This window comes from Marmota marmota, unplaced genomic scaffold (assembly GCF_001458135.2).
Source record: "Marmota marmota marmota unplaced genomic scaffold, marMar, whole genome shotgun sequence".
NCBI classification, from domain to species: Eukaryota; Metazoa; Chordata; class Mammalia; order Rodentia; family Sciuridae; genus Marmota; species Marmota marmota.
The window spans coordinates 20,747,052-20,771,670 of record NW_026000211.1 but is presented as its reverse complement, the minus strand read 5'-3'; the positions used below and the strand labels follow the sequence as shown (position 1 = coordinate 20,771,670).

General features: G+C 31.4%; 1 protein-coding gene across 1 annotated transcript in view; it reads right to left on the bottom strand.

Moving 5' to 3' along the window:
• Nucleotides 1-24,619, bottom strand: part of Fbxo8 (F-box protein 8) — a 61,623-nt gene that overhangs the window by 10,177 nt on the left and 26,827 nt on the right. Inside the window, exons 3-4 of the mRNA XM_015486205.2 lie at nt 21,187-21,313; nt 1,577-1,695 (exon numbers count right to left, since the gene is read on the bottom strand). Coding sequence (XP_015341691.1) covers nt 1,577-1,695; nt 21,187-21,313 — 246 coding nt within the window. The remainder of the gene's footprint in view (nt 1-1,576; nt 1,696-21,186; nt 21,314-24,619) is intronic.

Genomic DNA, 24,619 nt, shown 5'->3' with positions numbered 1-24,619 from the left:
GAATTTGCTTTTGCTTTTTTCACAGTTTATTGTTAACAGCTTTCTTTAACTCCACATATAGATTCATCTCATTGTTTTTCATGGCAGCATAGTAGCCATTACAATCCTATTGATGTATCCATCTTACAATCCTATTTTATATATCTTATTGATGTAAACATTCAGGTTATTTACAATTATATAAATATTTGAATATGTATGTTATGTTTAATCAATAGCATTCTAAAGTCTAGTCTCACTTTGTTACAATATCCTTCAATGATTATTGAACTTAACAACAATTATGTGATCATAACCTTCAACTTCTACCAATTACTTATGGCAGGGACAGGCAAACTATAGATACTGAGCTAAATATGGCCCACTGCCTGATTTTGTAAACAGCTGTATTAAAACACAACCACAGTACTTTGTTTATAGATTATACGTCTGTTTTCACAACACAATTGCAGAGTTGTAAGTAGCTATGGCAGAGATAATAAGATCAGCAAAGCATAAAATATTTATGAAAAGATCTGTTTCTTTACTGAAAACTGCCAATTCAAAGAGCCTGACATTTAAAGACAAGAAGAGTCAATGAGAATATTTTTGCATAAGAGACTTCTTGTAATGACTATATACCCTATTCTTTAGCAAAGTTTCTAAAACAAAGTAAACATTTATAAATTGGTACTGAAAAATCCTGAGGAAAAAAAAGATTGAAAGGCATGCATTTTTTTGTGTGTGGCATACGTTAGTTTAGTATCAGACTCTATAATTTTTAAAATAGAGTTTGTGTGGCATCAAAATGTTTTCCCATAATCTTTTTTTTTTTTTTTTTTAGTAATCAGGGACTGAACCTAGAGACACAGGAACACTGAGCCACATCCCCAGCCCTTATTATTTTTAAATTTTGAGACAGGGTCTCAATAGGTTGCGTACAGCCTCACTAGACTGCTAAAGCTGGCTTCAAACATGCAGTTCTCCTCCCTCAGCCTCCCGAGCCACTGGGATTACAGGTGTGCATCACGACACCCAGCTTCAATTTTTTAATGTCCATCAATTAGTAGAATAATAGAGTATAAATGAGTGACTATTAAATCAGAACAACATATTAGTTATCTCAATGTGTGTACAACACACTACTAAATGTCATATTTTCAGAATTTTCAAACAAGCACATGGTACTTCTGTGTAGTACTGCTATGCACACACATATCCTTATATCTCTAAGTTTTGATAATTTATTTTCATAATAGATTTTTACATGAACAATTTCGGAATTCAAAAATTTCAGTTATTTTAACACTTAAGATTATAGCTAGTTATTAAGAAAAAGGGCTGCAGCTTCCACAAAAATATTGATTTTGGTTTGTTATTAGAAAAATGTTGGGCTATCATTTTGTTTATGTGCATGGACTTATTTTTACTTTTATAATGGCCATTTCTTCATTAGCAAGATAAAACTCACAAAACAAAGGATATCTAAGATACAGTAATTGATGATTGCTATCTAGCATAGTTTTTACAGTAAAACTTCATCAAAAGCCTCACTTAACTCATTTCTTATGAAAACTAAAACTTCTTTTTTTTTTACCTTTCATCAAGATAGATTCTCAGCTTTTTCCAGTTCAGTGTTCTTGTACAGAAGATAAACTTTGCTATTTCCTTTGGCGAATCATCTAGGATACCCTTGGACATAAAGTAGTTCACTCCCTAAGGCAGAAAGACAAGTCTACATAAATAAAATCACCCCTTATTTATAAATTTTGACAATTAGGCAATAGCGGAACCATAGCTATAAATTTTCCCAGCATTACTAGGCTTTTTATATAGCTTTATCATGCAAAATACAAGCTAGAACCTGAACTGAAACTATTATTTGTCACTGATAGTTTACATGCAATGAAAAGTAGGAAATTCAAAGTTAAGATTCCTAAAGAAATATTAATTTAATTTTCTGGCTCATGTCAGGTAAAACTAACTATACAGAAATATGGCCTAATTTGGGACAGCATATGAAAGAAACCATCACACAGACTATAAAATAAGACTTGTAACTAATACTTCCCCTGCCTAATAGAAACCATGATTTTTTAAATCTTAGTCCACTTTCAAGGAAACAGTTTCTTGAGAAAAAATAATATTCTCAAAATGAAGGACTTAACAATTTTTAGTCTGGAAAGAAAAATAATTAAATTATTGAACTTTAAGTAAAGTAGGCCATACTCTAGGCTGGTTAATGGGTTTTACTAGTTTGGCTTTAAGCATTACTATATGTTATAAGAATCTAACGACAATGCACATTGAGGCAAAAACAATTTGAAAGTTTTTATAGGATTTATCTTTGAATTTCCTTTTCTCTGCATGCAAAGTTTTCCAGAGAAGCATTACCCATAACTTTGCATCTACTTTAGATTTAATCATCACCAACAAAACATCACAAAAAATCAAATGCTAAAACCACTGTTCTTTCACATATATGGAAGTCACATTCAAATAAATTAGGTGGATTTGAATGTGCAGTATTGAAATAAATTGCAGGTGTGTTTATTTCAACTTGTACTTATCCAGAGCCATGCATTTCTATGAATGCTTATGTCTGGATACTAGCACAATGTGTGCAGTTAATTGGTAGAGAAGATGACGTATTACATACACGCAAACATACTATTTTCACACATAAATTCCTTCAGCATTTCTTCATTTTACAAACACATAGTACTCAGAAATATTGCACACATTAGAATTTAAAAAGCTGGAATATATTCCATAAAAGACTCAAAGACAAAAGCTTTCTCATAAAATTTTTATATTAAAAAATTTTTAAAGCAATTTGATACCATGAGGCAATGCTTTTAAAAGGTTATAATTATCTGTAAACTGTAATTCCAGGATGACTTTTTATATAAAACTAATTTTATGATCCTTCAGAATAATACCTTAATAGCAATGTTACCAACTTTTCATGTGAATTTTAATAGTACAAAGGCAATGCTAAGGTCCTGATTTTAAGAATCTACATAAAAGAAGATAATAGTGTAATAACATGAAACTTTCCTATTAACTAAATTGTAGGTCATATTTCACTGGCTCCTGGATTCAAGGGCTTGAAAATGTCATATGATCAAGACAGAAAGTCAAATTTTGTCTAGAATGAGCTGTCAGCAATTGTCTGAGGGGGCAGGGATGAGAGAACTATTAATGCTTGTTCCATCCTTTCCTCCATTAATTTGAATAACCGAGAGTTGACTGTATGTTTAATCAATCAGCTTAGCAAAAATTGAGTGGGGTTTGTTTCCAAAATTTCTCAGTGTAAAAGAATAACAGTATTTTCAAATTATTTCTGTGTTCAATTTTAATTGAAGTGATTTAAAGATGAAGAAATGTCAATTAAGGATTACTTAATAGTCTTTATTCATACCCAAATTGCTATTTAAGAGGTATAAAATTAATTCTCACCTATTAAAAAAACACAAATATAATCCATTAAGTAGGATATAATTATATGTTATTATATGTCATTTTAATATCATTTGATGCTATTTAGTTATAAGGTAACCTTAGTGTTTGCCTATGTAATCATCATAAAAATATACTGTTGACTATTTCCTTTTTATGGAACATGTGTTTTGAGAATTAAATATCTAATCTAACCAGAATTCTCCAAAATCAATCAAATACACAGGAGTAAGCACATACACAAAGAGTTTTAAACCCAGTTCTGAAAACTAGAAACATATAGCCTGAAATAAGCCAACTCTATTGGTTTTATGTGGAAAGGAGGCTTTAGTTTCAAGCCTGAGATTTCCCTGTAGAGGAAGAACTATCAAAGTGAACGTCAAGACAAACAAAAAAAGGCATGGGATTAGATTATAATTGTCTTGAATAAGGAAGCTGGCAATCATCCGAACTCCTTTCTATGTAATAGTGAAATACAAAAATATAACAGAACATGAGATCCGTTGAAGGATGCTGTATTTGTTCAATAAGTAGTTTTTTTTTTTTTAGTTTTTAATAAAATTTTAGAAGAATGGTACAGAGAGATCTCCAGACCACATAGTACACTAGCAACTAGAACTCACAGCTATGTATGTGTGTGTGTGCCACATGCATGTGAACACACTGATTTGTCTATGTGGTCTCTCATAGTCAAAAGAAATCATGAGCACTCATATTTAGTCTATTAATACAAATACAGTTTCTGGTAAAAGGAAGGTTGCAACTTGGTATATTTTACCTGATTACATGGTTCATTAAAAAAGTGTCTAATTTTGAAAGTTACATTTTATGATGCATACTGACAAAGTAGAATTTATCTGGACAGAGAAAATTAGTACTCAGATGGTTGAAGGGTATAAAACTCATGTTACATAAGGAAGAGGTGAGGAATGTAGAGGTATTAAACCAAAGAAGGAAATAGTTAGAAAAGAAGAAAAAATAAAGACATTCAATATATCAAAATAATGCAGCACTTAAAAAGATTTTGTTTTTCAGTGTTGGGGATCAAACCCAGGACCTCTCACATTCTAGGCAAGCAATCTAACACCGAGTTACCCCCATAGCTTTCCTATGTACTTTTTTAAAATGTATTTTTTTAATTGTAGGTGGACACAATACCTTTATTTTATTTTTATGTGGTACTGAGGACTGAACCCAGTGCCTCACACATGCCAGGGGAGCACTCTACCCCTGAGCCACAGCCCTAGCCCCCTATGTACTAAGTCCATCTAAGGACTGCAGTCTAGGAATCCCTATTCTAAATGAACATAGGAGTCTCAAGCCAGTTAACATCTCATTTGAAAGGCATGCTTGCAACTATAGCTGAGTTGTTCAAAGGCGAATAGTTTGTTATTTGCTTGAGTCTATTTTTTCTTTTGCATTTCCAAAATAAACTTAAGCTTCAAACTCATTACTATTTCATTGTTTATAAATTTTAATTCCATTATGCAAATTCTATTCTGTTCAAATTTGAGAACTATTTAAATCGTTTCAGTCATAGTGTAGTTCTTTTTTTCCATGTGGGGAGGATTCTAAGACATTTCCATAAAATAACTGTGAGATAAATCTTAATGGTGTCAGTCTTATATTTGGCTGGCTCCTTAGATAAGTTCACATCAGCTGAAAAGAAACTATTGATCCAAATAGATTTTACTTAAAAAATAGTTCTATAGGAAACTTACAGTAGGATAAACAAAATTCCTATTATGAAAGTAGACATTAGGCTTCATGTTTCTTTGGAAAATGATAAACTGGTAAATAATATTCATGTTATAAATCCTAACTTTTTTTTGGTACTGGGGAGTGAATCCAGGGGCACTCAACCACTGAGCCACATTCCCAGCCCTTTTTTTTTATTTGGATAGGCTCTCACTGAGTTGCTTAAGGCCTTGCTAAATTGCTGAGGATGGCTTTGAAATCATGATCCTTCTGTCTCAGCCTCCTGAGATGCTGGGATAATAGGCATGTGCCACCATGTCCACCTTAAATTTCTTAATTATTTAGTCTTTTAAAAAAGAATCCATTAACTTTACATTTAGATATAAATATGAATACCTAAAGAATAGTATATATAATAAATGTATATTTACATATGTATGCATATTTACATATGAATGCACACATGTCTAGCAGTATAAAGTTTTTCTAAAACAAATCAAACTTCATAAATTAAAACTGTCCACATCACCATTTAAAATTATGTTAAACATATATAGTATATGTGAGGTATTCAGTGACAAACACTGAGTGGTATAAGACAGTTTTACCCTAGGAAAATTTATTTGTGGTGATGAGACAGGTATAGAAATAACTTGCATACACAATGTGACAAATCAATAAAATGCATGTCCTAAATTAATCTGTATTAAAAATAAGAATTTCAACAGTTCAATGAATGGAAACATCACTACAGGATGGGACATTTGAATAGGTTTGAAGAAATGACAAGAGTTCAGAAAGCTCTAAATGAGGGGAACACTGGAAAGAACATTTCAGTTGATATGTGAACAAAAGCAATATAACATAAAAACTAAGTATTTTCAGGACAAGGAGAAATATCTTGAATTTGAGAATAAGTATGGAACTGGACAGTAGAATAAATAGTGCTGAATTTTAGGATAAGTTTTTTATTCCAAATCAATATGTAATTGGAGGTCTTTGAAGAATTTTTAACATGAGGAAGCTGGCCTACAATATAAATTTGACAGTATAGTAGTCCTTCCTTGTGGTTTTGCTTTCTGTTCATTCAGTTACCTATTCATCTGTGGTCTGAAAATATTACATGAAAAATTTTGGAGATAAATAATTCATAAGTTTGGGGCTGAGATTGTAGCCCTGTGGTAGAGGCTCGTCTTGCATGTATGAGTTCAATTCTCACCATCACATAAAAATAAATGAATAAAATAAAGGTCCATCAATAACTAAAAAAACACATATTTAAAAATAGAATAATTCATAAGTTTTAAATTGTGCACCATTCTGAGTAGCATGATGAAATCTCCTGCTGTCCTGCTCCATCCCTCCTGATTCATATCCTCACTTTATATGTCACTTAGTAGCTATCTTGGCTATCAGATCTACTGTCATGGTATCATAGTGCTTGTGTTCTAACAATCTGTGTTTTACTTTAAAATGGCTACAAAAAGCAAGAGAAATAATGCTAACAACTTGAATAAGCCAAAGATAAACCAAAAAGTGCTTCCTTCAAGTGAAAATGAGAAAGTACAATAAGATATGTTGGGTCAGAGGGTATAGTCAAATACATTTTTTTTGCAATATATTGCTATAATTGTTCTATTATTTTTCTTAATTTCTTACAGTGCCTAACTTATAGGTTAAACTATCATAAGCATGTATGCATAGGAAAAAAAAAACTATATGTAGGCTCAGAACTATCCATAGTTTCAGATATCCACTATGAGTTTTTTATCCTCCCTGGATAATAAGGAAGGTCTACTCTAATATAAAAAGAAATAATGGAAGATAAACTAGTGGGCTACTACAAGTGTTTGAAAGCATGGGAAAACAGTAGAAATAGGAAAGAAATAATAACATTTTAAAAACTCCATATGTTCCAGAAATGAAAAGAGGTGAGTATTCTTGCAAATATGCTGGTAGTGATAACTAATGTTTCTAGCTTGATGAAGAGGGAATTGACTTGACAAAAAAAAAAAAAAAATGACTGATGGGGAGAAGGGGGAAAAAAGGAATTACAGAAGGTGTTGATTTGAAGAAAACAGTGATAGATTTGGTCTTAGGTTGAATTGGAGGTGGTGATAGATATAACCAGAAAGGCATAATAGGCAGTTGGCAATGTAATAGGATGTAGAGAAAGAAGGGAGGATTAGAGATATAGATTAAGGATCTTGATTAAGAAGGATCAACTGGAGAGATGGTAAAAAAGAGGAAAAGGGTAGAATAATGTCCTAGAGGCCAAGAGTCTTTGAGATTTAAAAATGGGAGTAGATACAGCTACACAGTAGAGTTGAAAGAGCATAATTTTCAGAAGTATCAAACATAGCTCTGCCAGTAAATGATGATGTGACATAAATAATTTACTCAACCTTTCTGAGTCTCAGTTTCCTAATCAGCAAAAATCTTAGACAGCTATTGTGAAGAAACTAAAATGCCAAGCAAAAGAAATAGCTGGCTTACCTTTTCTTTTGGATAGCTCAAGGAGACTATGGGAAAAGAGGTCACTGTTTTTTTTTGGTGATTGGGAGAAAACAAAGTAGTGACTTTCAAGAAGTCTCTTTCCTTCCAGTAGTGGAGGCTCAAGTCTAAGTAGAAACCTAAAGAATGAGCTTAAGATAAAGAAACTGAGTAAAATCCACTTGCTTGAAAATTTTATTAGTACAAAAGGGGAAAAGATAAGTGGTAAAATTAAAGGCAAAAAGAGAAAATGAATATTTTTCAAGGTAATTTGACCTATGCATGTCAGAATGCAAAAAAAAAAAAGTCAATGGAGAAAGAAAAAGACTGATAAGCAGGAAAATTATTGCTCTGCAAGAGTAGCAACACAGACAAATGGGAGCAAGGAGAAAGACAGAAAAGTACCATTGGAGTTATATAATGCTTTCTAGGCTAGGAGGACAGGGAAGTAGCACTAGTTCAGAGGCAGTGTGAAAAATAAATTGTTTGATAGTTCATTTTCAGAATATGGTATTTAGCCTTAATTGGGATGTAAAGATTCAATTGTAGCTATTTATAACTATATCCTTTCCCTTTGCCTGCCCCAATTTTAAAATTAGCTAATCATGTAGACTGTAATGCCAAACTCCTTCTATTAGGGCAAGGGGGAGTGCTGCAGTCTACCTGCACAAGTGTACTTGTTAGCCACATTTGGTAGCATACCCTTCAGGAAGAAGTAAAGTTTGCCTTGCCTGCCCAGAGCATGTGTTTGATTTCTTGCAGTACCTTGGTATTTTTAACAATAGATATATTTATTAAAAAGTAAAAAGCAAAAAACAGAGTGCATGTTGGTTTCCTTCTTAGGCAGAATACCGATTTGAAAAGGAATGGAAAAAGAGAGAGCTGATCTGGATCCTTGGGCAAAGCAGTGAAGATTTCTATTAGCAATGGTGGGGGTATAACGGAATCCATTAGTAATAAACAATAATGGTGCTGAGCAGCAATAAGAATCCAGGGAAGTCAATGTGAATCAGTCTCCTCCTCTTATGTTAAATTCACCAAAATCTATCATATGTTTGAACCAATAAATATATATTTGGGAATAGAGTGCATTCTAAAAAATAAGGCATCTAAAGCCAAATAGAAAAGTACATTCTACTGACTAGTAGCACAGATACCTGGCAGGAACATTGTATAACAGTTCATGTCAATTAAGGAGATCATTAATATAAGAAAACCAGCATATATGAGGAACATATTCGTAAATTGTTTTCTTAGAGAACAGCTTAGTAAAGAAATTTAAGAAAAAAAAGATTTAGTTTTTTTGTTTAAATTTGTCCTTTTATACATGCAAAATACAGTACCATGATAAACCTATTGTTAGAACACTATATAACACAAAGAAACTGGACATTGCATTTAATTTTATTTTTAAAAGGATATTCTAAAAATAATAATTCTTAAATTTTATCAACAAATATTTACAAAACAAAATAGCTCAATCTAGATTTCTAACCTTCCTTTCAATATAAGAACTCATATATTAACTTTTACATATACATTTTAACCACAGTGAAATGAACAAAAAAATAGTTAAAATGTATTATTTTCATAGTAAAAGTAATGTGAAAATTAAGAGTTACAACATGTTATAAAAATTTCACTTTCTAGATAGTAACAAATAAATAGTACATCAGAAACAGTGTGCTGCAGGTCAAATGGGAATATTCCCATTGTCTCCTTTGAATACAGAAGCAACAATAGTTAAAAGACTGCTCTGATAAGATTTCTTTTTTACAGGATTTCAGAATTGCTAAGGTAAATATAAAATCTATTAATTTTGTTCAGTTCAACAGTTCTCACTCTTCCTGTTTAATCAGAGAATATGTGCTCTATAGTTAAGGAATTAAAATTAAAAACCCACAAAATTTGGTCAGGCACAGTGGCACACACTGGTAATCCTAGCAGCTCAGAAGGCTGAGGCAGGAGGATAGTGAGTTCAAAGCCAGTCTCAGCAAAAGTGAGGCACTAACAAACTCAGTGAGACCCTGTCTCTAAATAAAATACAAAATGGGGCTTAGGGATGTGGCTCAGTGGTTGATTGCTCCTGAGTTCAATCCGTGGTACCAAAAACCAAAACAACAACAACAAAAAACTGCAAAATTTGAACGGGATTTATTTGTAAATAAAAAAAATCAACATGCTGTTTTTTATGTGCAGTAAAATAAAGACTAAAAAGTATGCTTGTAACAATGGCAACTCAGTTGCAAGTTATCTTGTGCAGTTACATCCCCTCCTTTTGCCCTGCATTCTAAATTCCAAAGAAAAGCTGCACCTAAATGATCAAGATGTTAACTGCTGAATAATCTTTCTTTAGACTTACAGAATCCAGAACATCTGGTGACCTTCATGTTACATCAGAATGCATAAGATGATGCTTAACTTTTAGAAACATAATGTGTGAGGGCTGGGTCAGTAACTCAGTGATAGAGGGTTTGCCTAGTATGCCTGAGGTCCTAGATTTGATCCTCAGCACCAAGAAAAGAGAAAGGGGTGGGGTGGGAAAAAATTTAGAAATTAGCCCCAGGAAATCAAGGTCCCTTGTAATGTTCTGGTTTGAGAAAAAAGATACATGTCCTGGATGACGAAGACCCCACTCAGCACCTAGCCTTCCTGCACATATTACTATATTATCTCTTTTCCCTCCCTATATAAGTCCTTATATGCCTGAATTTCCCAAGATGGTCTTTTTTGGGGGGTTCATGATAACTTTCCCCCATCTTCTCAGGATGTCAATCTTTACATAATTTTGATTATAATTTTGATTATTTCCTTTCCACCAACTTTCATCTCCTGAGTATTGGTTTTTAAATAGTGAGCAGATAGACCTTGGTTTGGTAACAGGCCCAAGTTTTTAAAGTAGTCCTATGTTGGCAGGGCACAGTGACACATGCCTGTTATCCCAGCAGCTTGGGAGGCTTTACAAGGCAGGAGAACCAGAGACTACAATGCTAAGTGAAATAAGCCAATTCCGGAAACCAAAGACCAAATATTCTCTCTGATATGCAGAAGCTGACTTACAATAGGCAGCAGAAAGGGAGGAGTGGAAGTTCACTGGATTGGACAGGGCAGAGTAGGGGAAGGGAGCGGGGATGGGAATGGGAAAGACAGTAGAATGAATCGGATATAACTTTCCTATGTCATATAGGAATACATGACCAGTGTAACTCTACATCATGTACAACCACAAAAATGGGAAGTTATACTTCATGTATGTAGGTCAAAATACATACTACTGTCACGTATAACTAAAAAGAACAAATAATTAAAAAAAAAAATCCAGCCCCAGCAATTTAGAGAGACCCTGTCTCTAAATAAAATATAAAAATGGGCTGGGGACGTGGCCAAGTGGTTAAATGCCCCTGGGTTCAATCCCCAGTACCCAAAAGTTGGCTATGTAGAAAGATTAGTTTATAAGACTAATATGTTTTCCTTCTATATAGGTACCCATAACTAAACTATGCACTGGAAGACTCTGTTAATACTAGAACTAAAAGAAGAGAGAATTTGATGTCAGTTTGAAATCTGAACTGCAGATCTCAGTCTCTTCTTTTACCTACCAAGAACAAAGAACATTCACTGTCTACACTCATGTGGGAGAAAAGAAAATTGTGAGAGAAGAGAATGTATAAATGTCCTGTAGCTAATTTCCATTAATATAGTTACTGAAATGAACCATAACATCACACTTCATCTGGAAGATCGAGAAATCACATTATTCAGACGTGAGTGTGGGATGTTGGAAGAAGCTTATTTATGAATGTTCAAATTAGCAAGGATTTTAGTAGCTTCTGAAAACTATTTATAAGGAACTTTTCAGTACATTAAAGTGCAGAATATTAAGGAATTGCTAAGTACAGTCATATATATACCTGAAATTATTTGTAGTTAGAAATCAACAGGAAATCTCACATAAAAGTAGGACAGTTAAAATAAAAATGAAGAATCCCCTCCAGTGGAATCTAGAGGAACTGGAGAGGGGACGTGGGATAGATTTTTGTTTATTCTTCAAGAGAGAGAAAACAGTGACATCAGACAAAATATAAGAACCTCCTTATCTAAAGGTTTAAATAAATAATTAAAAGTCATATTAATTAATTATAATAGTTTCAAACAGAAAATGATCCACATCTAAGAAAAATAATAGCCCCCCAAAGAGGAACATCTGTCACTGGGGTGCATCAATAAGATGACAGTTAAGAAGTCACTTCACAAATGATAAATTACCACTAAGAATTAAATGTAACAATAATTATTGTAATTATTACTGAGAAAATTGCTATTAGCTGAGGCAAGACTCTTGGAAAATGCATTCTATCTCTAACCTGCCTCTAAAGTGGAAGGAAGAAAACATTAGAATTAAAATATGGAGATAAAATTCTATTAGGTTCAGGTATAATTAATAACAATTTAAAGTAATGAAGTGATGTATTTAAATATTGATGTTAGCTAATTTAGAATTTCCACTTCATAAAAATCACACACAAACACTGCCATTTGCAATGTGCATATGTAACTATGTAACTCACTCTGATAAATAAGATATAGTCTTATATTATCTTAATTATAATATGTACATTTATAAATATATTTAACAACTATGAAATGAAAAACTATTTTAAAAACTTATTGGTGCATATCAATTATAGAAAATAGTGGGTTTCATTGTGGAATATCTATGCATGTACATAATCAATTTCACTCCTCAGAACCTTTCCTTGCTTTCCCTTCATCCTTCTCCCTGATCCCATTCCTATACTCTGATGGTCTCCTTTCTATTTTCATGAAATCCTTTTTTCCCTCCAGCTTCTACATATGAAAGAAAACATACAGCACTTTAAACAACTATTTCTTTTAAAGTCTTAATAGCACACAAGCAAACAGAAGCAAGTTGGGACTCAAATGATACTTTGACTGCCAATAAATACAAATATTTATTCATGTAATGACAGTGTCTGTTCATGCTACCACCATTTGAGCCAAGACACATGTTCTAATTTGGACATAATTTTTGGATCTCAAATTATTGTTTAAAATGTCTTTGAAAAGATTAAACTAGGCAATAACATTGAAACAAAATGTTTATTGCATATGCAAAAGATTATTCATATATCAGGAAATGTAAGTAAAGGCAAAGGGTATCACTAAAGCTTAGAGATGTTTGTGGAACCAATATACCCTTCATGAAGAACTATTACTCAGTGTCAAAATAGTTACCTAATAGAATCCAAAAGTTTTAGAACTCCAAGGCCTAAAATAGCACCTGGTTCTTCAAATTAAGTTGTTGTAGTTGTACTTCTAGTATAAATATTTAGATCCATTTTAGCAGTTAGAAGCACTAAGAATTTAACATTTATGTTTCACTAAACCTTTATAATATCATGTTATAGGTAATCTTATTGTACCCATTTTATAGAAGAAGAAACAGAAGCATACAGAGTTTAAATAATTTGCCCCAAATCAAAGTTATGTAACTAGTAAGAGGTATAGATAACTAATAAATATTTGTTGAAAGAATATTTGAATTTAGTGTACAAAGCTTCCAGCTGACATTCAAGAGAAGCTGTAAACTTTTAAGAATTAGTTAATTTATCTAGGAGAAAAAAATAATACAACCCCTCAACTTAGGAGTTAGATTAAATATGAAGGGCATATAAAACCCAATATACCTTGAAATGCCTCAAATTATAAATTCTAATAGGTCGGCATCATTAATCCAAATAAAGCAGAATATCACCCTGATGCTATATTTAACTGTTGGTGGCTAAAAGTGGTTCATAATTAAAACTTTGATTATAAAAAAGGTAGTTCTAAAAATTTTATGATATGAAAGAAAAAAAGATATAATCTTATGGATAAATATATATTACATTTTGATTTTAAATGCCTTTAATGTAGTGTTTCTTTCATATTCCCATATTTTAAAAACTGTAGTTTAATGGACTTGATGACATTCAATAATTGAGAAAATATTGTCATATCTTGCAGTGACATATACTGTGACAGTGGTAGTAGCAACTGCTAAACTCATGAAAGACTCCTACCTTAAGACATTAAATCTAGGCAATGATATCAAGCTGCACTGAAGCTGTGATTATATCAGAGAGAAGAAATCATTTTGGAGCTACTAAAGTGGTCAGGTCACATATGGTAAGGAAATAAAAAGAAAATAAATTTTTCTTTGAAATGTACTTAAAATACCTAAGCCAACATTACAATGTCTCTATCTAAACTGGTAACACAATTTAAATGAAGAAAAAAATCTTTCTCAGTTCTGCAATAAACACATGGTTCATTAATACAATGTCTACTAATTTAACTTTTAAAAGTTCACACCTAATAAGGTAGCAAATTAGTATCTTTCATAGCATTTTGGGAAAAGAAGAGCAAAATCCATCAGGTAATTTGATCAATGAATAAACTATTGGAAATTTGTCTCTTTTAGGCTTCTAAAAGGTTTACTTGGAAGGGGGGATATAGCTCAGTTGATAGGGTACTTGCCTTACATACACAAGGCCCTGAGTTCGATCCCTAGCACCAGAAAAAAAAAAAGTTTACTTGGAATCCACAAATCTTTCTATGAACTAATCTAAACCATGTGTTGCAATGATTACTGGAGACAAGGGAGGAGGAGATGACCAAACTAGAGTATGGTTAGGGCAAAGTATGAAATAAAATTGACCTAATAGACAAAGAATAAAGTTGCCTTCTTAACCATAAAATCATCTCAAGGATCAGATTAAAGAGAGATACGTAGGTGGATAGACAGATAGGAAAACATCTGGGGCATGATTTTTCATTTTGACTAATGCTGATCAAGCAGAAGAGGTGTGGCCAATGAACATGAACATTTTAGCTCCTTTGGATAAAGAATTCTTAGAAGGTAATTAAGCTGTTTTTTGACGAGAGACTTTTCTCATTGTTAACTAGCTCTTTTTTTCTCTGATTAAATTCTCATCAGCAAATCTGGGGATAAATTAATTATGTTTAAAAATAATCTGCATTCAGGATTACATATCAAACTCCTAAAAGTTTGGGTAATAATGCTAATAATAATACATCAGTCTGATTTGTATTATAAACAATAGGGACCCTAATTCAAAATTAATACAGGGATAAATTTATTTTAAAAATAAAATTATCTTGTAAAACAAGAAATTCCAAAATAATATGGCTCCAGGGTTGTTGAGCTCAGGAATGGCAACTCAGATCCAAATTTTTCTTTCAAGTTTTCTATTCTGTGTTTCTAATACCTCTCACACACAAATACTACTTCCCTTTGTTTCTTTTTAAAATCTGGAAAATCTTTCTTTGCACACATTTCTAATATCTTGAGTCAGAACTGAATTATGTGAATGCCATGGAAGCCAGGCAGAATAGAATTAACATGATTAGCTAGAATAAGCTATATTTAACTCTTGAGACTAGGACTGCTACTGCAATTCAGTTGGTTGAGGTTCTTTGTTTAGTGAGAAGTCAAAGTAATAGGATCATGTAGGTCTATCGTTAATTTTTAAAACATTATTTTTGTCATAGAAATAGTCATATAGAAGGAATTCAAAGGCATCTTTTGAATTACACCTCTGTTGTTCTCTTTTTCCACACTGTGCAATAGTAGCTATTTCGTTCTGATAATGAGGTTGAACTACTTCAAGCACAGCATAATCGTCTCCCTTCTTTTTTGTCTGTTTGGTCAGTGACAGACAGCTTAAATAGCAAAAAGGTAGAGTCAGCTGCCAATTCAAATGGTGGTGCTTCTGGTGTCACTATTTGTCCAAAGGCCTCTGACCCAACACAAACCAGAAATAAGGGAGACAGAATCACAAATTTTGCAAGTAGGTCACTAACTAAATTGGTGTTATGGATGCTTGGATACCTTCCCAAATGCCATTTCCCTCTTTTCTAGCATTTCAGTATCAGTTACTAAATTATAAGTCTAAGTCAATCATGAAATCCTTTCTATTCTGCTCTCTATTGGTCCAGGGTTCTTGATGTACTTGTGATTTAGTTCTGCTCATAGAAAATGAGCAGAAGTATATTGAAGACTTATGGAATAATCTTTTAACCTAATACGTTTAAGGAATGTAAGAAGAAAGCTTCTTTTTCTGCTCCTTCTTTGTGCTGTAAACAGGATCATGTGAGAATGTGGTATTTTGGACTGTGGCAGGCATCTTGCTATCAAGAAGGTAAAAGTTAATAGATAGTGGGTCCACAATGAGATCACTGTATTACTCTGGGTCCCTCCAGAACCCTTTAGAAATAAACAAATATATATGGTCTAAGTTACTATTAGCTTAGGTTCTGTTGCTTACAGTAAAAAATATCCTAGTTGATATATATGGGCAGAAGTGGGTATGGCCAGAAGTAGATCATGAAACTGGTTGAATGAAGCAGCATAGTGTAGGGCACTGAGAACTAAATTATTCCTAAATAGACTCTAAATAATAGCCAAAGATTAGGAATTTCTATTTATCTTTCTTTATGCTCTCAGTCATTATTCAAGGAATATACATCTCACTGTCAATCTAGCTCACATTCTACTACTTATGAGTTTATTCCTGACACACTAATCTACTTTTGGTATAATGATAAAGTAAAATTTCTAGATATATAAAACTAAGAATAAAATCTCAAAAGGCAAGTACATTTTCCAACATAAAAAGCATCTTAGTGTCCTGTTAGTCTTCATTGTCAATACCCTTGGGAAACAGGAGCCACTTAGATTTAATAGAGAAAGAGAATGAGATATTGAGGATTTAATAATGAATGATTTATTAATTCCAAATTATTCTACATGGACATTTATGTTAAGGTCTACACATTGTTGCTTAAATTTGATATTGCTTTCAAGTTTATTGTCATACACTTATTTTCCAAATTAACATTTTCCTTAAGAAATTGAAAAGATGAAAAAAATACCTCAGTCTGTCAGGACTCAAACACAACTCTCAGGGTTTTTTTGTTTTTTTTTTTTAACTTGGTAATAAGTACTAACAGACTATGGAAAAGAAAGCAAATAGTTATAGATCTACAGACTTTCATAAGAAAGAAGATTACAGGTATAACCAAAAAAAAAAAACAAAAAACCAAGCAATTATGGATCCACAGACTTTCATTAAGAGGTTGTATCAGACAGCTATAAATTAACAATAGTGTATTTCAACCATTCTAACATTTATAAAGAGTAAGATTACAGATGATCTATACTAGTGTATCTCAATATGTGTTTCCTGGAATGCTATTTTACAAACCTATCTATCTATATGCATAGTCAAATAAACTTGGAAAATTCTACACATGACATTTCTCTTTTAAAGAGTCATGAAGTGCATCAATGTATTAAAGGCTCTAAAAAGGTATGCTGTAAATAAAAGCCAATTAATCATAACATATCATATTCAATTTTATTAGATTTGGGAACTTCTTTAAGCAAGGTATTCCTGAAGAATACATTTGAGAAATGCTTATCTGTATATTCTGATAATATCAATAAGGGTTTTCTATCCATAGGAATAAAAATCAAAGTTACTTCTCACCACTGTTACCATGCTATGAAGTAAAGTAATGACAATTTTGTTGCTGTATATTGGAGCAAAAAGGAAGATTCATTATCAGTACGAAGATCCTTTCTATAATGGAGAACTCCTACAAATTTCCTGTTTATACTTACACTGGTTCAACAACAACAACAACAAAATGCTATCTTAAAAATAAGTTGCATGTTGATTTCTATCTAAAATATGTATATAGGTCAAACTTAAAATACTTTTATAATAGATCTTATCTATGATCAACCTAGTAAACTGCAAAAAATTGTATGCATGTAGGCTTTCTGTACGAGTACAGGGGAAAAAGGCCTTTTTGTTAACCTGACCCCATGAGGATATTAAAAAAAAATGTTAAAATAAAAAATCCTATAATAAAATTAAACCATATTCATTGCCAGTTTTGTAGACTCTAAATTTAAAATATGTCAAGAAAATGTTTTAACACAAAATACAGCACAAGAAATATATGTTACTGGTTGGTAAGTAAAATTACTTTATTATAATACTGCTAGTAGAATAAAATCAACACACATAACTTGTACATGCAAGGGAAATACAACATAATGGAAACGGGTCTCAGCACATTCCTTTACTAGAATGTGGTCATCTGCCACTAAGTACACAAGCTCATGCATAAGATCAAGACATTACATACAGCTGAGATCACAATGTCATGCATATAACAACAGCGTGCTAGATAATCGTACCACAAATTGTGCAGATGTTCTCCCCCACCCCATGAGCCACTGCCAGCAGTTGCTGTGGAGTTTGGTTACCCATATCCGTGACATGAACGGTGTCCTTTGGAGATTCTTGTTCCCTGTGGCTGTAAGTATTCTTATTTTTATAATATTTTAATGATGCTTGCTATTAAAATGTTAAGTACAAAACTAGAAATTATGGAAAAGTAGACTTTTTATAATACTGAACAATTATATACATCTTATCTCAGATAACTGCAATAAACACCACTTACACTTAAACATATCATCCAAGTAATTTACTGCTCAGAGTTAAATGAACTAAAAATGATATTTCTGATGACAGTGCTCCAGTGAGTGGGGGGAAAAATCAATCTCCAATAAGTACTCTTGATTTCTAGCACTCAAAAACCTCGACAAACATCATTCTAATGACCTGGCTAACATATGACTCATACAGATGAGTTCAACATAAGAACATCTTTTTGGATAACCCTTTCACTTTTCAATTTGAAGACCTGAAACAATTAATCAAATGGCTATAATATATTTATATTAGTAACAAACATATACAATATAGTCATTAAAACACTTCCCTTCATTCCTCAGAACATATTAAATATATTTCAATATCTTGTTTTGCCTATTTGTATCCTAAGTGCATTCTGGTAAAGACAGAATTCTATTTTGCTATCAGACAACACCTGCTTAATTACTGATATTTATAAAGCACAACATCAGAATTCTGGAACCACAACATACTTTGAGTGGTTCAAGTCTACACTTATGGACAGCACCATATGGCCCTTTCAAAATGGTAAATTCAGTACTTCTGGAATGCTCAAGGATATCTTTAAATCAGGCCAAGAAGTAAAGAAAAAGAAAATACAGCCAACTCTCAATAGCAATGGAAGGTAGGATGGATAAGTAAAATCTAATGATCAAAAAAATTATAATTAAATTAATAACTTCAATCCACTCTCTTAGCAAACATTTTGATTTAAAAAATTTAAAACTGTCAGATTAAAAAAAAAGAATTTGAATTTTACCTCTTGTCTCTGCCTCCCCTCCAAATACTCTAGAGGAGGTAATAACAAGAATGCTATATGCTGATATACGTAGCTGCAAAAATGGAATCATATTTTTACATCTAGCTTTTTCAATGTGAATACTTAAAACTATTCAATATTTTAGTGTATGAGGATATATATGTATAAGTATATATAAATATGTATATTTAATATTTGAATAAAAAGATGGCTTTAGGATTTGTTTTAAAAACAGATACTCTTAGCAAGGAAAGACTACTTACCATAATCAATATCTGCAGTTACATCCAACTTTTCCCAACTTTATAAACCTACAACATGGTACTTACCAAGTTACATTTTCCTTAGAATGCAACATTTTCAAGTCATATCAATCAAATATGAGTTTTACTCAACATCAATATAATTTGTGATGAGATCCAGTATGGCTTGAGAAACTAGGCAAAATAAAGACTGGGGCTTACAAGAGCTGCCTCTTCTGATCCCTGTATATTCTAGAGTTAAACACTGTACTATTCTGCCTCAGTTCTTCAATTACCTCAATAGACTGATGCAAAACATATATCTTGTCATAAAATTCATCGTGAGAACTATTTTAATTAGCAATGAGTAATGTCTAATTTAAATAACAAGTTGAGAACAATAAAGTCTCTGACACCATGCCATTCTCTGATTATCTATCTATAGCAGAATTTCTTGAATGGAGAAGATAAGCCACAGTGTAAGATAAAAAAGATGACTAGCTCATTGTTCCCATATGTTTACAAGGAAAAGAACAGATTTGACTAAAACAAAGTAAAAACAAGTGTTTTTTTTTTCAATAATAAAGGGTATCAGAAAAATTAACAATAAAATAATAAATATTAAAACAACTTATGATAAATAATTTATCCATTCATTTGCCTTTCTAAAGAATGGTCATTAGGTTCTAAAAAACAATATTATATTCATTCTAAATATATAATTTAAACTTTAGCTTCCAATGAATCATTCTATTTTCATTAAGAGTATCAATTTTCTCTCACCTCTTAGAATAGTAGAGAGGAAAGAGAACAAATATCTGAATTTCAATATTACACCAGGTTTTAAAATTTGTAAATTTGTTAGCAATGAAACTTTATTTGATTTTTCATGTGTACAAGAAAAATTTAACAAAAAAAGAAACTATATGTAATAAGTGAAAATCAATTTAAAAATATGCTGTCACTAGTATTATTATATGTACATTTATAAAATCAGTATTTCTGTTTAAGATAAAAATATTTACATGGGAGAAATATTTCCCTAATTATAACAAAAATCAATTCCCTAATTTTAGAACATGTTTAGCTGCATGATTTAATGAGTCCTTTGTTTTTTCCTTGGGGTAGTGGAAACTAAACTCAGGGCCTGATATGTGTTAAGTAAGTACCCCATCACTATGCTACATTCTCATCCCTAAATAGTCCTTAAGACTTCTATAAACAAATAAAAAAGTTGTTTTTTTTTAATTTAAAAGATTTGTCTAGTTAATATTTTTCCATAGAAAATAATACACCTGGAAGTATTAATTTTGAGCATTGAATAATTTCTACTTAGATTTCAAAGAATTAGTGTAGTAGGTATTTAAACAATTCTTAAAATTAGAACTTTTTCAGAATAAATTAAAATGAGAATAGGAAAAAAACAGTAGAAGAACTGGCTTCACATTTTGATCATTATTACATTTTAAGAAATAATTAAATGATCAATATAAAATTTTTCAATTTTATAACAATCTCTAAGTACTTTTTATGTCAACAAAGACTTATAGGCATCAATTAAAGACAATATTTTGATGTTGGAAACTAGAATGATGTTATCTGTGATTATGATAAAAGTGTATCACTAGTAAACAAACAATAAACAGAAAATGCATAGACAACATTTGATGAACCTATTCCATGTTCTAATTATCAAAATGTCATATTCTCCAGTAATAAGTATCTCTAAAAGATCAGAAGAGGACTGCAAATGTCATGGATGCTGTCATACAAAGTGAGCAAGTAGAAAGAGTAGAACAAGATATAGTAAAGGAAAATGACTATGTCATATAGCAATAATTAAAATACGAGGCTTCTTAGTGATTGAAAAGGTATGTTCAATTACTTGTTTTACCTGCAAATTTGTTATGTTAGAAAGCTGCAGCAAGATAGCAATAAAGTTCACATGACTCAAATATTCACATTTTTCACTTACCTCATCGGGGTTGGCATTAAAGGTAAGGCTACCTTCATCCAGCTGCATATACAGTTTTCTAAAAGAAAATCCTAGAGGTGGATTCTTATTGTAAATGGAACAGTGACCCCAAGTGGATTTGCACAACCTGAAAAATAAAAGAAAATGAGACAAAAAGTTATTGCATTTAATTTCCTAAATATGCATGAACATGATAAAAGAGAAATATTAAATAATATAAAATTAGATCTTGTAGCTCTAAAGTTTAAAATTTTTAATTTTATATTTGATTTTTTATTTATCAAACATGATAAGTGCCTTAAATTTGGCAATTTTCATAGAACCTAAAAATTTAAGTTACAAAGATTAATAATGTTCATAAATACTACCTGAAGTTTAAAATAAGTATCAATAATAATAACTGAAAGTGCTTACTAGATGCTAGGCACTATTTTAAGTTGTACTATTTCAATTGTACTAATTTACTCAACTCTCTCAACAATCCTGATGTTGGTGCAATAGATAAAAAACAAAAAGACAAAAAAGTTGTCCAAAGTCACACAGCTAATAAAGTATACAGGCAGGATTTGAACACAATAAGTCTTACTCCACAGCTTGAAATCTTAATCAAGATTCTAAATGGAATATATTAGGTAACCTATGCCCTACTGTGAAATAAAAATAAATGGGGTTTGGGGTCGGGTGGGAAAATTGTTGGGTAGGGAAATAATCTTTTGCTTTTTCAAAAATGCATATATTAACAGACAAACTAAACATAGCAATTGTAATGTTACAACTTTAATACATCAAAAATGTAATGTTAAGCATGACTGTTAATACAGTTTTTCAAACACACTGATTCTTTACTATTACAATGATAAATGATTATTTTAAAAGTCTATAGAATCTAAAATACTGTTTGCATCTAAAAATACACTATTTTCTGCAGACCAGTATAGTGGTTTCCGACTCTGTACAGAGGTAATAACTATAGGTTGTTATCTGAAAGCTCAATTTTTGTCTTCTTATGAATGCATGGAAATTCTGGAGTCTTTGCCTCAAAAATGTAAATTTTTATGTGTATGTTCAAAATATCTGCAACTTGTTGAGACAAAACAGTTTCACCCTCTAATATTCATTATTGATTTCTGCCTCAAATTTCCTTCTTTTCCTTCCCTCTCCCTTTCTCTCTCCCTTTCTCTCTCTCTCTCTCTCTCTCTCTCTCTCTCTCTCACACACACACACACACACACACACACACACAGCAGAGAAAAATGTGAAAAAAGTTATTGTTTTAGTCCATAACATCAGAAATTTCGAGGATAAATGGGTAAAATACTTGATTTGACACTATCCTCTTAATAGTTAATTTATATCCTGGCATTACTTTTACTAACCAAATGAAATCACTGATTTTAATTGTTTAGAAATCAGCTTCTGAGTTTTATAACTAAGCTATGTGAAAGCAATAATCTCCCAACATCAACAAATATTCAACATATTCAAAGTTAAAAACCCAGCCAACCTTTAATTTCAAATAGAAACAATTTATTAATAAGAAAAACCAAATGTCATAGATATAGGCATAACTATATGGCAAACAATAAAGCATTTCTTTTGGAGATACACCATCCAGATTTAAACTTCAAATGAAAAATTCTGCTTGAGTTCAGATAAGCTTAGAAATGAGCTTTTTTCAAGTTCAAATGTAGGAAAACAAATTAAGTTTGAGAGGAATGTTAAAATGTAGAAAAATATTACAAAGAATGAGCTAATTTTAAAGTATTTAATTCCCTCATAAGTTCATAGGTGATTAAAACTTATGACTTATATCAAACACTTCTAACAGAATTTCCTCTCATATAATACCTTCACTATGACAAGGCACTGAAAGCATAACAATACCAAACTAAAGATTTTATCTATTCATAAGCTGAGAAATGACCTGTATTATTTTATACTATAATTATGTAACATTAGGAAGGCTAACATTAGAAATTTCACTACTGGAAATACCTTTTTACTAAAGTTTGACAATTTAGATTAACGTATTAATTCCCTCAATTAGATTCCCAGTTAACTGGGAATCTAATTGAGGGAATTAATACGTTAATAATGATTAATAAGATTTCAGATGGCTTTGAAAGCTCTTTTCAAAGTGCTTCCTGGATATTCTCTTCAATGTTGGTGGAAATGACAGTTGAACTATGGCTGACACTTTGTATTGTATTCACAATACTGTTACCATTTTTTTTTAAAAAACTGTTCTATACTTATGTTCTTGAGATTCAACATGTTTATTTCACATTTTTAATAGCACAAACAAATTTCTTTACCATTTAAATACAATTAATCTAGAGATAAAACAACAATAATAAAAATATCAATATATTTATTTTAAAAAAAGAAATTATTTAGTTTTAAAAATATTTTTATTTCTAGATATGCTCTTTGTTATTATGAAATTCCATTTTTAAAACAATGCAACTTAAATAAACTTTGGTAAAGAATGCTAGAAAGTCTGAGATCCCAAAATTCTCCTATGTTTGGTAACATTTTCAGGACCCAAAAGAAACAAACCACAAGGACCTATGATTTTTTTTAAGTATGTAGTGCTATTTAAGAAGTAACTTAGGTTCAATTACAGACTCTATACTTCCAAATGTTCCTAGATTTGTAATTTAATTTAAACTGGTATAATAGTCACTAAAATTTCTATTATCCATTTTAAGCAAATAGACTGTTTATCCCCTTGCTTTCTAATTTTTTTCCTACTGTATTGATGAAATGGTTATAAAAAATAAAAAGTGGATGAAATTTTCACCAGCTAAAGTTTATGCTAATAAGCACCTTTGATAAAAAATGTATAACTAAAAATATACACATGTGGGTTAGGATTGTGGCTCAGCGGTAGAGTGCTCGCCTAGCACGGGCGGGACCCGGGTTTGATCCTCAGCACCACATAAAAATAAAGGCATGGTGTCATTTCCATCTACATCTAAAAAATAAATATTAAAAAAAACATACACATGTACTCCCTTGGAAACCATTAACATCTGAGGATTATTTATTGATGTTTAGGTATGCCTGTTTTTCAGATGGGATACCTGTGGGAAGCACAAACGACAGAGAGGATGTGAAGACTCCAGGTTCTGAATTATAAATTCTCAGTTCAGAACTTTGTTGTACTTTTACAATAAGCTGGAAATTTCTGATTTATAACAAACTGAAATTTACAACCTCTCTTTTCACTGTAAAGTCATTGATCCATTTTCCTTTCTACTATCTTTCTTTTCTCAATATCAAATTTGACTGTTAATGATAACTTTATTTTTTTCAGGTTTAATAAAGTGCAATTCAAAGTACAAGCCAAAGTGAAAAATTTATTTTATATATATATATATATATATATATATATATATATATATATATTTTTTTTTTTTTTTTTTTTTTT